The sequence below is a fragment of the Lagenorhynchus albirostris genome, chromosome 14 (genome assembly GCF_949774975.1).
Source record: "Lagenorhynchus albirostris chromosome 14, mLagAlb1.1, whole genome shotgun sequence".
NCBI classification, from domain to species: Eukaryota; Metazoa; Chordata; class Mammalia; order Artiodactyla; family Delphinidae; genus Lagenorhynchus; species Lagenorhynchus albirostris.
Genome location: NC_083108.1, coordinates 87873920 through 87886208, shown reverse-complemented (window position 1 = coordinate 87886208; position 12289 = coordinate 87873920). Strand labels below are relative to the sequence as shown.

At 63.5% G+C, this 12289-nt stretch overlaps 1 protein-coding gene across 14 annotated transcripts in view; it reads right to left on the bottom strand.

Annotated features, from left to right (window-relative positions):
• Nucleotides 1-12289, bottom strand: part of FBRSL1 (fibrosin like 1) — an 86099-nt gene that overhangs the window by 58138 nt on the left and 15672 nt on the right. The window contains exon 3 of one of the 14 annotated variants that reach the window (XM_060121212.1): nucleotides 8985-11607. The exons of the other annotated variants lie outside the window; for them this stretch is intronic. Within the exon in view, the coding sequence (XP_059977195.1) occupies nucleotides 10354-11607 (1254 nt within the window). The 3' untranslated portion in view covers nucleotides 8985-10353. Of the gene's footprint in view, nucleotides 1-8984; nucleotides 11608-12289 lie in introns of those variants that run through there. 14 annotated transcript variants of the gene reach the window in all.

Genomic DNA, 12289 nt, shown 5'->3' with positions numbered 1-12289 from the left:
CTTTCCGGCCAGCAGGGCTCCCCTCCCCGCCCTGGGTTCTGTGGCACATCCCAGGAGGAAGCGTCTGTCTCCCGGGCCGGCCGCCAAGCGCACTTGGCCACAGGGAGGCAGCATGTGGTTCCACTTGGTGATCAGACCCCCAGAGTGTGGGGAGTGGGCGTCCAGTCCAGGGGGTGCGGCTGAGAAGGGGCTCAAGAGGTGGGACCCAGCGGTGTCCCCAGGCTGCCCCTCAAGCTGCACACCAGGTGGCTTCCCCCCTGGTGGGGGGAGGAAACGCCCTGGGCCTGGGATGCCCTGGGGCTGGCTGGGGGCAGCCGGCACCCCTCTCTCCAGCAGTGAGCAGGCTCACGAGGACTCCAGACCCTTCACAGACCAGCGCCCACCAGAGCACACAGATACGAGGGCGACTGAGAGCCCCTGGACGGCCCCGCGTGAACCCACCCCGGCCTCTCCTGCCCACATCCCGACCGTCGCCCACCAGCTCCTGACACCTGCCCGGCGCCCCGCATGCACACCACCCTGCCGAGACCCTCGGCTGAAGCAGGGCGCACACAGGGCCCCCGCAACCCATGGAGCCCTGCCGCGCAGACGGAGCAGAGGCGCCCTCCCTCCGCACACCCGACTGCTGTGCGCACGCAGATGCACGCGCCACCTCTGGCGACAGTGGGGTGGCGGCCCTGGAGCTGTGCAGTGCACAACCCGGACAGCCACACGCGACAGCCCCTGCGGGAGCTCACGCCCCACCAGACGGTTCTGCCCGCAGACGAGCACCAGCCCGTGGAGCTCTCAGGAGTGCACACGAGCACACACACATTCTCAGGGGCTCTGGGCTCTGCCCCATGCCTCTCCCCCATGCCCCCCAGCGGTGGGAGGTGCCCTCTGACCCACGGCTGGTCTGCACTGGCCTCCAGGATAAGGAGAGACCCACTTGGCCTCCACACCTGCGGGCCTGGGAGGGGAAGGGGTGGAGGATGGCCTAGTGCAGAACCTGGGGAACCCTGGAAGGGGGCTGCGGCTGAGGCCACCCAGAGTCTCCTTCAAACCAGTCGGGGGACAGGCTCTGGGGGGGTGGGGCAAGGGTCAGGCACATCCCAGCGAGAAGGGAGTCAGGAACAGTGCCGCCATGACCAACTCCACTACACCCCTGCAGAAACAGGCTCACGACAGCCCAGGCACCCCATCCCGTGTCCACTCAGCGAACACGCACAAACACGCACGTGCACACTCCCGGCCTCTCCGTGCCGGGGCCACATGGCAACCCAGGCCTGCAGCGGAGGCTCCTCCTCCTTCACTCCCCACTCCTCCCAGCACCCCGATTTCCTCTCAGGGACCAACCCCTGTGCAAACCAAGCGCTCCTGGGCCCCCCAGGTGACTCCCCTGGGCACCTCAAGGACGTCTGGGCAGCCATAGGTCAAGCCCATGGCCCTGACTGGCCCCCGCGGGCTGGACTGGGAGGCCGAGCTGCGCTCATCCGTGAGAACCCATCTGCCTTCTCGCCCCCACTCGCGGCCCCTGCTCGTTCCAGCCGATCCCCAGTGTCCAGTGCGCTCTGTGGGCTCCGAAGCCTTCCATGATCCCTCGGAGCAGGTGCCCGGCACAGCTAAGTGGGGGGCGACAGCCTGTCCGGTCCACCTGAAGCCTGGACTGCAGCCGGGTCCGAGGCCCAGGCTGTGCCGGGGATGCAGCCCCCCTCCCCATGGTGCCCCGCCCCCTAGCCCCTCTGTCACCCCGGCTACATCAGTGCCCAGGGCTGTAAACCCCAAGCTCTGCCCAGGAAGCCCCTTGCCGCCCAGACTACTTGCTCTGTACCCCGTTCTCTGTCGCTCAGGGGGCCACCTGACCCCACTGAACCTGCACCCCCTCCGGCCTGGCACGTGACAGCAGTGAGGACATCACATACTTTACTCTGTTCAGCCCCCCGCCCCCGCCCTCCGAGCTCCACGTCTGTGCTCTGCCTCCCACTCTGGGAAGCCTGGGCTTTGGGCAGGGCCATAGGGCAAGGCTGGCCCGGGGAGGGGCCCTTCTCACAGACCGTGCAAACACACCCACGAGGGGGCTGGTGGGCGAGTCCGACGCTGGGGTGGGCGAGGAAGGTCAGGGCCCCCGCCCCACCCGACAAGGCGGCCTGCACGGCCTCTCCTCCGCATGCGCACAGCACCCCCCCCAGCTCCGCGTGGAGGACGGTCACCCCAAGTGCAGCATTGCAGGCTGGCGTCCGCGACTGACAGCAGCGCCTGCTGGTGAAGTGTGGTACTGCAGCCGCCGGGTGACCCGGGGAAGCGGGAGGGAGGGGGCGCTTCTCCGGCTGCGAAGGGGTGGAGGCCCCAGAACCGTGGAGTCAGCCCTAAGGAGCCCCGGCTCTGGGCGCGGGCCCTGCTTCTCCCAGGATCCTCCCCGACGCTCCCTCCGCTCCTGCGCCCCCAGGTGTCCCTCTGAGAGCGAAGCAGGGTCGCTGGGCCGCGAGTGCCCAATAGGCAGGGGCTGTCCTAAGTCCCCACTACCTGGCATGGGGCCCGGCACAGTGGGGAGGGTCCCACGGCCAGCACAGGGTCAGCGAGCGGGCTGCTGCCCTCGGAGGCTGGCCACCCCTCCCGCTGCTCCACGTCCTTCCCCAGGACTCGGCCGGGTGGACAGATGGACAGATGGGTGACTGATGGATGGATGGACAGGTGGGGGATGGAGACGTGCAACAGACTGTATACGGGATGCTGGCTGAGTTGAGGCTACACCCCGAGGAGCCAGCAGGCTCTGGGAGCTCTGTGTAAGCAAGTGCGTGTGAGTGTCCGCGACGCCCTGAGTGTGGTCCCTCTTGCTGGGGACGGGGTGGTGTGCCGTGTCCTGCCCCCAGTCTTGCCAGTGGACTCTGGGTGTGTGTACCACCAGAGCAGGGTCCTCTGGGCTCCATCTCACCTCCACTCAGCCTGCTCCACTGCTGGCCCCATCTGTCTGCTAAGTCAGGCCGCAAGCACCTCCCCGCAGCCGCCCAGCCCTCCTCCAGCGTGAATTTTGAAAAACATAACTCAGCTCACGTCACTGCGCAGCATAAAACCCCCAAGTGGCCCCTCTGTGGGCGAGTGGCATTCACACTTGCCCAGGCCCTGCGCCACCCCCATCCCAGGGTACTGGCCAGCTGGCTCTGTCACTCGGGCCTCAGCTCGGGTCACCTCCTGGGTGAGGCCGCCCCGATCCCCTGGTCTATAGCAGCCCCCTTCCGTTTCCAGGCAGGCCTGTTGTCACCCCCAAATCTCCCCACTCCTGTCACGCCTGTCTGGAACTCCAACGGGTGTCGTAGTCACCGAGGCATTCCCGGGCCCAGACAGGGACTGACAACAGAGCCCAAAGAAGTACACGCCGAACGGGCTGTGACAGCACGGCGGGCCGGGGGCGTGGGGTGGGTGCCGGCCGCGCCCAGGCGTCCGCTCCCCTCCGCCCTCCTCCCAACAGCGCCCCTCAGCAAGTCCCCCATGCTCCATCCGCATGAGGGTCCCGTCTGGGGTGGGGGCCCATGTTGCAGGCCCCGGGCACAGGCGCCAAAGCCGCGGAAATGCCAAGCACTCTGCCCTTAGGCCCTGCCAGGCCGCCGGATTCCCCCTGCAGGATGGGGCCAGGTGAGCCTGCCAAGGAGGCCACAGCTGAGCCTCGCCCGGCCAGGCCTCACCCAGGAGGCAGGAGGAACCCTTCTACAGGGAATAACGATAAAGCAGCAACCACGGTAAGCGCAGCAAACGAGCGGGTCTAGCACGGACCGTGCACGCCAACTCAGCTTTTCATCTCAGCAACCTGAGGCGCATGCAGTATTGACAGCCCCACTTCACACACGAGGAGACAGGCCATCTGAAAGGAGGAGTCCTTGCCTGGGGCCACTGCAGAGCCCGGGCGCCTAACCCTGGAACTGCACCTCCGCGTGTGTGGTCCCAGCCAGGCTGGCGCAGAGCCCACGATGACGATGACGGCATGATGGGGGGGGAGGGGGAGAGGATGAAGAACGACCCAGGAAAGCCCCCCGCGGCTGCCCCCCCCCCAAGCTGCAGCCCAGGCCTCAGAACGGGTGGAGGTGGGAGAAACCATGCACATTAAAGGAGCCAGGCATTTACAGCAGCTAGCCAGGACCCAGAATGGTTCTGACTTTAAATTGACTCACCGAAAACCCTTAGGGAGGGGTGTCATTACCCCACTGTACAGATGAGAAAACTGAGGCACCAAGGGGCAGTCACCTGCCCGAGGCCACACCGCTAGTAGGTGTCAGAGCTTATTCCCCACCACGGTGCTCATCTGCCAGAGGCCAGGTGTGAATCTTCTGGAAGGACTCTACCTGGCCCAGTCCGGAAACTGTCTTGTAAGTGACAAACTGGCAAACAAATGTGGGCCCGGCCGACAGGTGTGATGGTGAGGAGGACGGACGGGCCAACGTGGGGTGCGCCCAGGACTCTGCAACTCTCTGTCTCACTCTCGGCGTTTACCGAGGCTTCAGGGGCCCAGCCCTCTGCCAGCCTCGGGGTTACCAGGCCTGGTGGAGGGGTGCAGATGAGAAACGGGTCATCACCACCCCGCAGAAGGGTGAGCTGAAAGAGAGGGGCACGGGGGACTTCCCTGGTGGTCCAGCGGTTAAGAATCCGCCTTCCAATGCGGGGGACGCAGGCTGGGTCCCCATTCGGGGAACTAAGACACCACATGCCGCGGGGCAACTAAGCCCGCGCGCTGCAACTAGAGAAGCCCACGTGCTGCAACGAAGGCCCAGCACAGTCAAAATAAAAATTAAACAAAACAAACAAAAAAAAAGAAGCGGGGGTGAGGGGCACGGGCACAGGGGAGGGAGGGCGTATGCGGAGGGGTGGGCGGCGCGGGAGCTGAGCCACAGGGTGAGTGAACTGGGAGGCAGGCTGAGGGGCGGGGAGCAGGGGGAGCTCAGGCCATATCCAGGAGCCAGGACTTCCCGAGGGTGGAGGGGACCTTCCAGAACGCTTTCAGCAAGGGAAGGGCATGCTCAAATGAGCTCCTGAGAGGAACCTCGCTGCCCGAAGACAGGCAGGGAGACGGGGGCCGGCCAGCTGCTGCTGTTGTCTTCCACGGAAAGGTCAGGGTCAAGGGCAGAGACTCTGGAGCCGAGCCACCTGGTTTGAATTCTGGCTCAGCCACTTTTCCTGCTTGTCTTGGGCAAGTTACAGAGATGCTTCCTCGTGTTGTTATTGCTGTTGCTGCTTGTTTTTTGCTTCAGTGCCCTCGTCTGAAAATGGCACTAGCAACACGCTGCCTCACAGGCGTGGTCGCTGAACAGTCCCTGGGCCGACTGTGAGGTCAGCTTCTCTTTGCTGGTGAGATGGTGGTGGGCTGGCCGTGACGGGTAGGCACGGCACCCGGTGACAAAGTCAGTTTCTTTAACAGGTGCAGGACTATTCAGATCACCTATTTCATCTTATGTCGGTTTTGGCAAGTTGTATTTTTCAAAACATTTGTTCATTTCACCTAGGTTGTTCAATTACTGGAATAAAATCGTTTCTGCGCCATCCCTTCCACGTCTGTAGCACCTGCAGTGTTACTACCTTTTCCGTTCCTAACACTGGTAATCTGCGTTCTTTTTTGCTTGATCAGTCTTAACTAGGGAGTTCTCAATTTTGCTGATGTTCTCCAAGAAACAATTTTTGGCTTTATTTTCTCTATCGTTTGCTTCCTGGTTCACTAACTACGCTCATTTGCATTCGCCCCTTTCTTCTTTAGGATTCCTTCCTCTTCTCTTTCTAGCTTCTTCAGGTCACTGATCTTGAACCCGTCTTCTTTTGTAACACGAGCACTGAAGCTGGAGGTCTCACTCCGAACACTGCTTTAGCTGCACCCCACACATTCTATATGGTGAATTTTTGTTTCCATTTGAATTTTCTATTGAAACCCTGCTCATAAGGACAGGTAGGAGGCAGAAGCAAAGGACTGGCCTGGATAGGGGAGTGAGCAGTGGAAGGTGGCTCCCCGTTTCTGGCCCAATCACTGGGGCAGACGCAAGGCTCCCCACTGAAGTGCGGGGAAGCTTTAGAGCTGTGTTCTGGCTTGTTCTCACTCAGCGCGGGGCTGTGGCATCTGAGTGGAGGGTCTCGGCCCTGGATACACAGGCCTGGTGCTCAAGGGGAGGTTCTAGGCTGACACGCGCCCGGCTTTGCGGTCCAGTGGTGAGGGGTCAAACCAAGGCTGGCTGAGCGAGAGAATGAGGAAACCAACAAGAGGAGCAAGTGTGGGGAGAAAGTGAACTTGGGAAGCTCACCTCCCCACCCTGCCGGTTCTGAGACACACTGGACCAGTCTGAGGCCAGTCTCTACTGGGAAGGGCTGCATAAGGGCAGAGTAAGATACACGCTGCCTTTCCAAGACTTGGTACAAAAATACTGGAATATCCCATTGATAATTTTCATAGTGACTACATGTTGAAACGATACTACTTAGAATATAGCCGTCCCTCGGTGTCCGTGGGGGACTGGTTCCAGGAGCCCCCTGCAGATACCGAAATCCACGGTTGCTCAGGTCCCTCATATAAAATGATGTAGCCCAGTCAGCCCCCTGCGTCCGCGGATACACAGAGCTGACGGTACATGGATCTAAAATATATTAGGATTAATTTTGTCTCTTCTCTTCATACTTGTAATGTGGCTCCTATTACAGTCCTATCAAAGAGTGTGCTGTTCCAAGCGTCACCTGCAGGGTCAGGACCTGCCTTTGACAAGGCCCCTGGGACCCCCCCAGGGGTTTGGGCGGTGCACCCCTCAGTCTCAACCTCCCCAGTCCCACCCCTGGGATAGGTTTCTTGCCAAGCCCCCCAGGCAAGGGCAGGTGGCTGGACATGGACACCATCTTCCTTAGACACCACCACCCCCGCTCTGACAAGTTGCTAGGGGTGTCTTGCGGTCAATGCAGCCCCTGGCTTGGGGGAGGCGGGCCAGCCAGACGTCTGTGCACACCAGACACACGCTTGCCTCTCCTAACATACTGGGGGACTGAGTCACATTCCGTGTCTGCAGGGACAGAGGCTTCACGGGGCGCAGGTGATCTGCTTCAGTCGGGACGCATCCTCAGTGTCGGCGCCTTAGGTGCTGACGACGTCCTCGTGCGGGGAGCGGCCGGTCCAGGGGCCTGTCCTCCCCAGAGTGTCTCCCACGTGATGGAGTAGATCTTGTTGGGAGTGACCAGGCGTTCACGTGTGGAGCACCTCTGTGCTCAGAAGAGGTGCGTGCACACGCACATGGGGAAGGCCTGCGCACGGCAGCAGACAAGCAATCCTCCCCAGGAAACTGCCAGCCGGGACTGGGCGTCCCAGGTGGACGCTGGAAGTGGCGTGTGGTCCTCTTTGAGGGCCAGGGACTCATCAGGGGTCGCCCACGCTCACCTCCCGGGGCTGCCCTGCCACCCACTGGCTGGATCCCAAGGGGTCTCCTTAGTAAGCACCTGCACAGTACGCTCCATCTCTGGCCGCTTTTGGACGGACCACCTGGTCACCCCTCCCTCTTCAACCTGGCAGCAAATCACAACCACCACTGCCCTTGCCCATCACAGGTTTAACAGGGACCAGGCACCAAGTCAGGGGCTCCTGCCCAGAAGGTGCCTGTCCCCTCCCCACAGCCCAGTCTGCAGAAGGGGAGGTGGGCTGCAGGGCCGGAGGAGAGGTCCCAGTAGAGCACTGTGCCCAGGCTCTGGTCTCCGTCCGAGGGCTCCCTGGGGCAGCATGGGGCCTCCCCCAAAGCCCCACGACACCCCCAAAGACTCACTCCAGCCCCACCCACCAGGCTGGGCTGCCCTACTCTCCCTATGACGGGGTGGGCCACACCCCACACCCCTGGCCTCGGGGCCAGGTCAGTTGCCAGGGCCCCAACCTCTGCCACCAGGCCACGCAGAGCCCACACAGCTGTGTCCTTTGGCCAACAAGGTGAGTCATCAAATTAGAATTAGCCACCAAAGTTTCAAAACTCACTGAATCCACAGAAAAACCCAGGTTTCCAGTTGTTCGCGGAAACAAAGATCTGGCCACACTGGACCTATATTTTCTCATGGCAACACGGGTCCCCCAGGACACGACACACGCAGCCCAGTCCCCTCCGTGGCCAGCGGGTGCCTCGCCAAAGTGCACGTCCCTCAAGGTCCCAGCACTTCGAACCTGAGGCCAGCTGCAGCCATGCGGAGCCCCGTAGGGGTTAGAGGGCCCCTGCAGGTTCAGGCAGAAGCCAAGCCCCTTCCTCAGCAGCGATCACACAGGGAACAGCCCCACCCCAGTCACCTCGGAGCTCCCCCACAGTCGGGGCCCTTCCGGAGGGGAAGAAGGAGGGCGGCCCCAGCCGTGGTGTCCCTGTGGGCTCAGCCCTCTTCCCCACCCCCCTTCTGCCATCAGAGATGGTGCCCCGACAGTCCTGTCTCCCCCACTAAGTGGCACCCAAGCACTGCAGCCAACATGCCCAGAGCAGAAAGGCCTATAAAGGCAGCAGCTGCACCCGTCCAGTCCTGGCCTGCCCGTGCCACGCCCAGACAAGAGCACGGGGCCGGGGGCGTGGGCGGTGCAGAGATGCTCGCGCTGCCCCTTGGGTTGGGAGTTCAGGGCACTGGGAGGGAGGGGGTGGCCTGAAGCCTTGCCACCCTCACTGCATGATGACAGGGAACAGTGGGAATGAACGTGAAGGGTCAACAACAAGACCTCAGAAGCGCCTTCAGTGGCATCTAGAAAAAGACCCCTTCCAGAGCCGGGGCTCCGAAACAGGACAGGTGGAGCTGATCCATCAAGGAGGCTGCCAGGGAGGCCTGGAGGGTGATTATGGCGAGCTGAGTCCCCCCAAGCCCACACCATGTGACGCAGTGAGCCAGGTCCAGGCCAGGCACCCCCTCCCCTGGCTGCTCTCCTGCAGCTCAGCCGGAATGGAATGAACGACAGGCAAGTCCAGATGTGCAGAAAACCACTTGTCAGAGTAAAGCACTTCCAGTACGACACATACTTTGTTAAATTACAAACACTGATGCTGTTATAAAAATAATGGCACAGCACTTTTTATTTTCTTTAATCAGAAAAATAAGCCCCATGTTTCTGGGAGGGAGACCAGGTATCTGTAGGCTCTGCTCTGGGTGTCAGGACCCCCCGAGGGCCAGGGTCCTCATGACCAAGCAGGGAGGAAGGCTCGGGTCTGGAAACCGGGGGGCACCTCCGTGGCCTCCATGAACCGGGTCGGTATTAGAGGTGGCTGTCACAGCCGGGTGAGACTGGGCGCACAGAGCACTGCGTGGGAGCCTGGCCAGGGCACCCCTGGTGGCCGACGCTGCTCTCCCACCTTGTGCCCAGGACTCCAGGAGCACTAGTGCGGGGCTGCCCTGAGCCAGAGGTCAGGGGCAAGGGGTGGTGGCCCTTGAGCGCAGGTGCGGGTCGGGTGGGAGTGGGGGGAAGCAGAGAAAGGTTTGTAGTGTGAGGTCTGTCCTGACCGGGGACGTCCTAGGGGGCCCGGAGCCGGAAAGCTGTAGGGGACGAGTGGGATGCTGGGAGGGGACATTCTGGGAATGGCCTCAGGCCCTGCAGGCTTTCTTGGTCCAAAGCTGGGGGGGTGGACAGGAGACCGCCCCCGGCTTCAGTGCTCAGTCACTGGGGTGGAAGAAGAGTCCTGAGGGGGAGCCTCTTGTCTCACCAGTAATTGCTACTCAACCACAGACAGCCCTGAGCATCCCTCGCGTCCCCTCTCCACAGTCACAGGACTCTAGAGCTGGGCAAACATCACCCTTTGCAGAGGGAAGCGGCAGGACCTCAGGCCTGGCTCTGGTTGTGCCCACATTCTGCCTGGTGGGGGACGGGAATGCACACTGGCCAGATGGGGTGGGGCCCAAGGAGGGCAAGGCCTACAGCCGGCACGCCCCCCAAAATCACACACGCACACACTCCACGCACAGGCAGACACACGCCGTGTTTATGCACACACAAACTCACACACTGGCTGGGCAGCACACCCGGGCGTGGAAGTCCAACATCCAAGGACATGTGGGCACTTTAGAGGCACAGAGAGATGCTAAAGGACCCCCCACCCCACAAGCCTGAGCCTCGGGGGTGGCTGTGTGCCCTCTCCCGGGCGCGTGCACGTCACAGAGCAGCGGGCACGGCGGGGGCCAGCCTGGCGGGAGGTGGGAAGGCGCTGTGGTCCTCTCCTCTCTTCCCGGCGTGGGGGGCCTCGGCTCGGTGGTGGCCCTGCAGGGGCTCCCGTCTCTGCTGAGCCTCAGCCTCCAGCCGCAAACGGCCCGGCCTGTCCGGAGAAGGCCTCCGGCCAGTCTGACAACACATCTCGGGCCACAGGCTGAGGGGGCCTTGGCCCGGCCCAGCACAGCCACACCTGGGGTGGTCTGGGAAAACGGGCGTCAGGCTCCAGGGCTCACAGATGGGGCCTGGCGGGCCACTGCAGGGGTGGAGGATCGAGTCCGTCGTGACCTCAGGGGCCGGCAGGGTTGGCCTGGGGCCAGGAGGGAGAGCTGGGGCTGATGGGCCCGGACCAGGTCCAGCAGGGACTGCCGTGGCTGGCTCGGGGGCCCCAGGAGAGGCCGGCGGGGCGGGGTTGGCCGGCCCAGGAGTGACGGGCGCTCAGGTATGGGGAGTAACGGCTGGGGCTGGCAGGGCTGGCTCGGACCCAGAAGTGACCGCAGGGGCTGGCAGGGCTGTTTCGGGCCCAGAAGTGGCCGCTTTCGTCGGCACGGCTGTTCTGGGCCCAAGAGTGGCCGCTTGGGCGGGTGAGGCTGTTCTGGGTCCATGAGTGGCCGCTTTTGTTGGCACGGCTGTCCAGGGCCCAGCAGTGAAGGCTTGGGGGGGCCAGGCTGCTCTGGGGTTTCGACTAATTGCTGGGGCTGACTGAGGCCCAGGAGGGACCGCCGGGGGCGGCTGGGCTGGCCCAGGAGGGACCTTCGGGGCTGGCATGGGGCTAGGGACAGCCGCCGGGGGCAGCAGCACTGGCCCGAGAGTGAGCTGGCGGGCCGGCGACGTGGGCGCAGCACGAGGAGTGACTGTGGGGGCCGGCACCGCTGTCCTGAGGATGCCCTGCTGGGCTGGCCACGGAGACACGGGCCCATCCACGACCGCGTGGGCCAGCAGCGGTGCCAGAGGGCCAGCAGGGACCGACAGAGGTGGCACGGGGCCAGGACGGACCGCAGGGGCCGGCAGCGGTGACACGGGGCCAGGAGGGACCGCAGGGGCCGGCAGCGCTGCCACGGGGCCAGGAGGGAGCGCAGGCGCCGGCAGCGCTGCCTGGGGGCTAGGAGTGCCCAACGCGGCTGGCGGGGCTGAGCCGGGAGTGACCGCTGGGGCCGGCAGGGCTGATCTGGGGCTGGAAGCAGCTGCTGGGGCCGGCAGGGCTGACCTGGACCCAGAAGTGACCGCCGGGGCTGGCTGGGCTGTCTTGGGCCCAGAAGTGACCGCTGGGGCCAGCTGTGCTGACCCGGGAGTGGCCGCTGGGGCTGGAAGGGCTGCCCAGGGTCCGGGAGAGCCCGACGGGGCTGGCAGCGCTGACACGGGGCTGGGAGTGACCCCTGGGGCTGGCTGGGCTGGAGCTGCTGCTGGCGCTGGGCCGGGCCGTTCTGGTCCCAGTGGTTGGCTGGGAGCGGCCCCCCTTCTGGGGAGCACACCTGCATGGAAGAAAGAGCACGTGTCCACCTGGGCAGGTGTGCCTGTAGACCCCCCATCCAGCCCAGGCCCCTGAGACATGCTGCCCCCTCACCAGCATTCCAATCCCCAAGGGAGCTGAAAGTGGAGTGTGAAACACCAAGAAGAACCCCTCTCTGAAAAGAAGGCGCAAACCAGTGAGTCCCTGGAGAGGAAAACAGCTGTAGTGCTGAGCCGACACCTAGGACAGAACCCTGTACCCTGGGAGAAAGCCCCTGGCCCCAGTCTCCCTGCCCCATGCCAGCTGGGCTCTGGGTGACAGCAAGGATGGCCCCTCCCAGCAGGGCTGCTCCTTGCACCTGGTCCACCAACCACAACTGATGTGACTCCCTCCCTGTCTCGCAGACCCACTGCGTTTCGCGTAAGTTTAGCACATGGAGAGCACCCAGCAATGAGCCTGGTCCCCACGCGTTACAGACACGCTGGACACCCCATAGTCGGCGGAGCCTGACAGACGCAATGGGGAAACGGGGCCAGCCTATCAGCGGGTGCACCCTCCAGTTCCGCCTGAGCCAAGCACCCCCTGCCCCCAGTTCCTGGGTTCCTGGCCTGGTTTGTCTTTCTCTGGCTGTGACCCCCACCCCCCACCCGGGGTGTCCCCTGCCTCCACTCAGCACCCTCAGACTTCCGGCAGGCGGCTGCCCC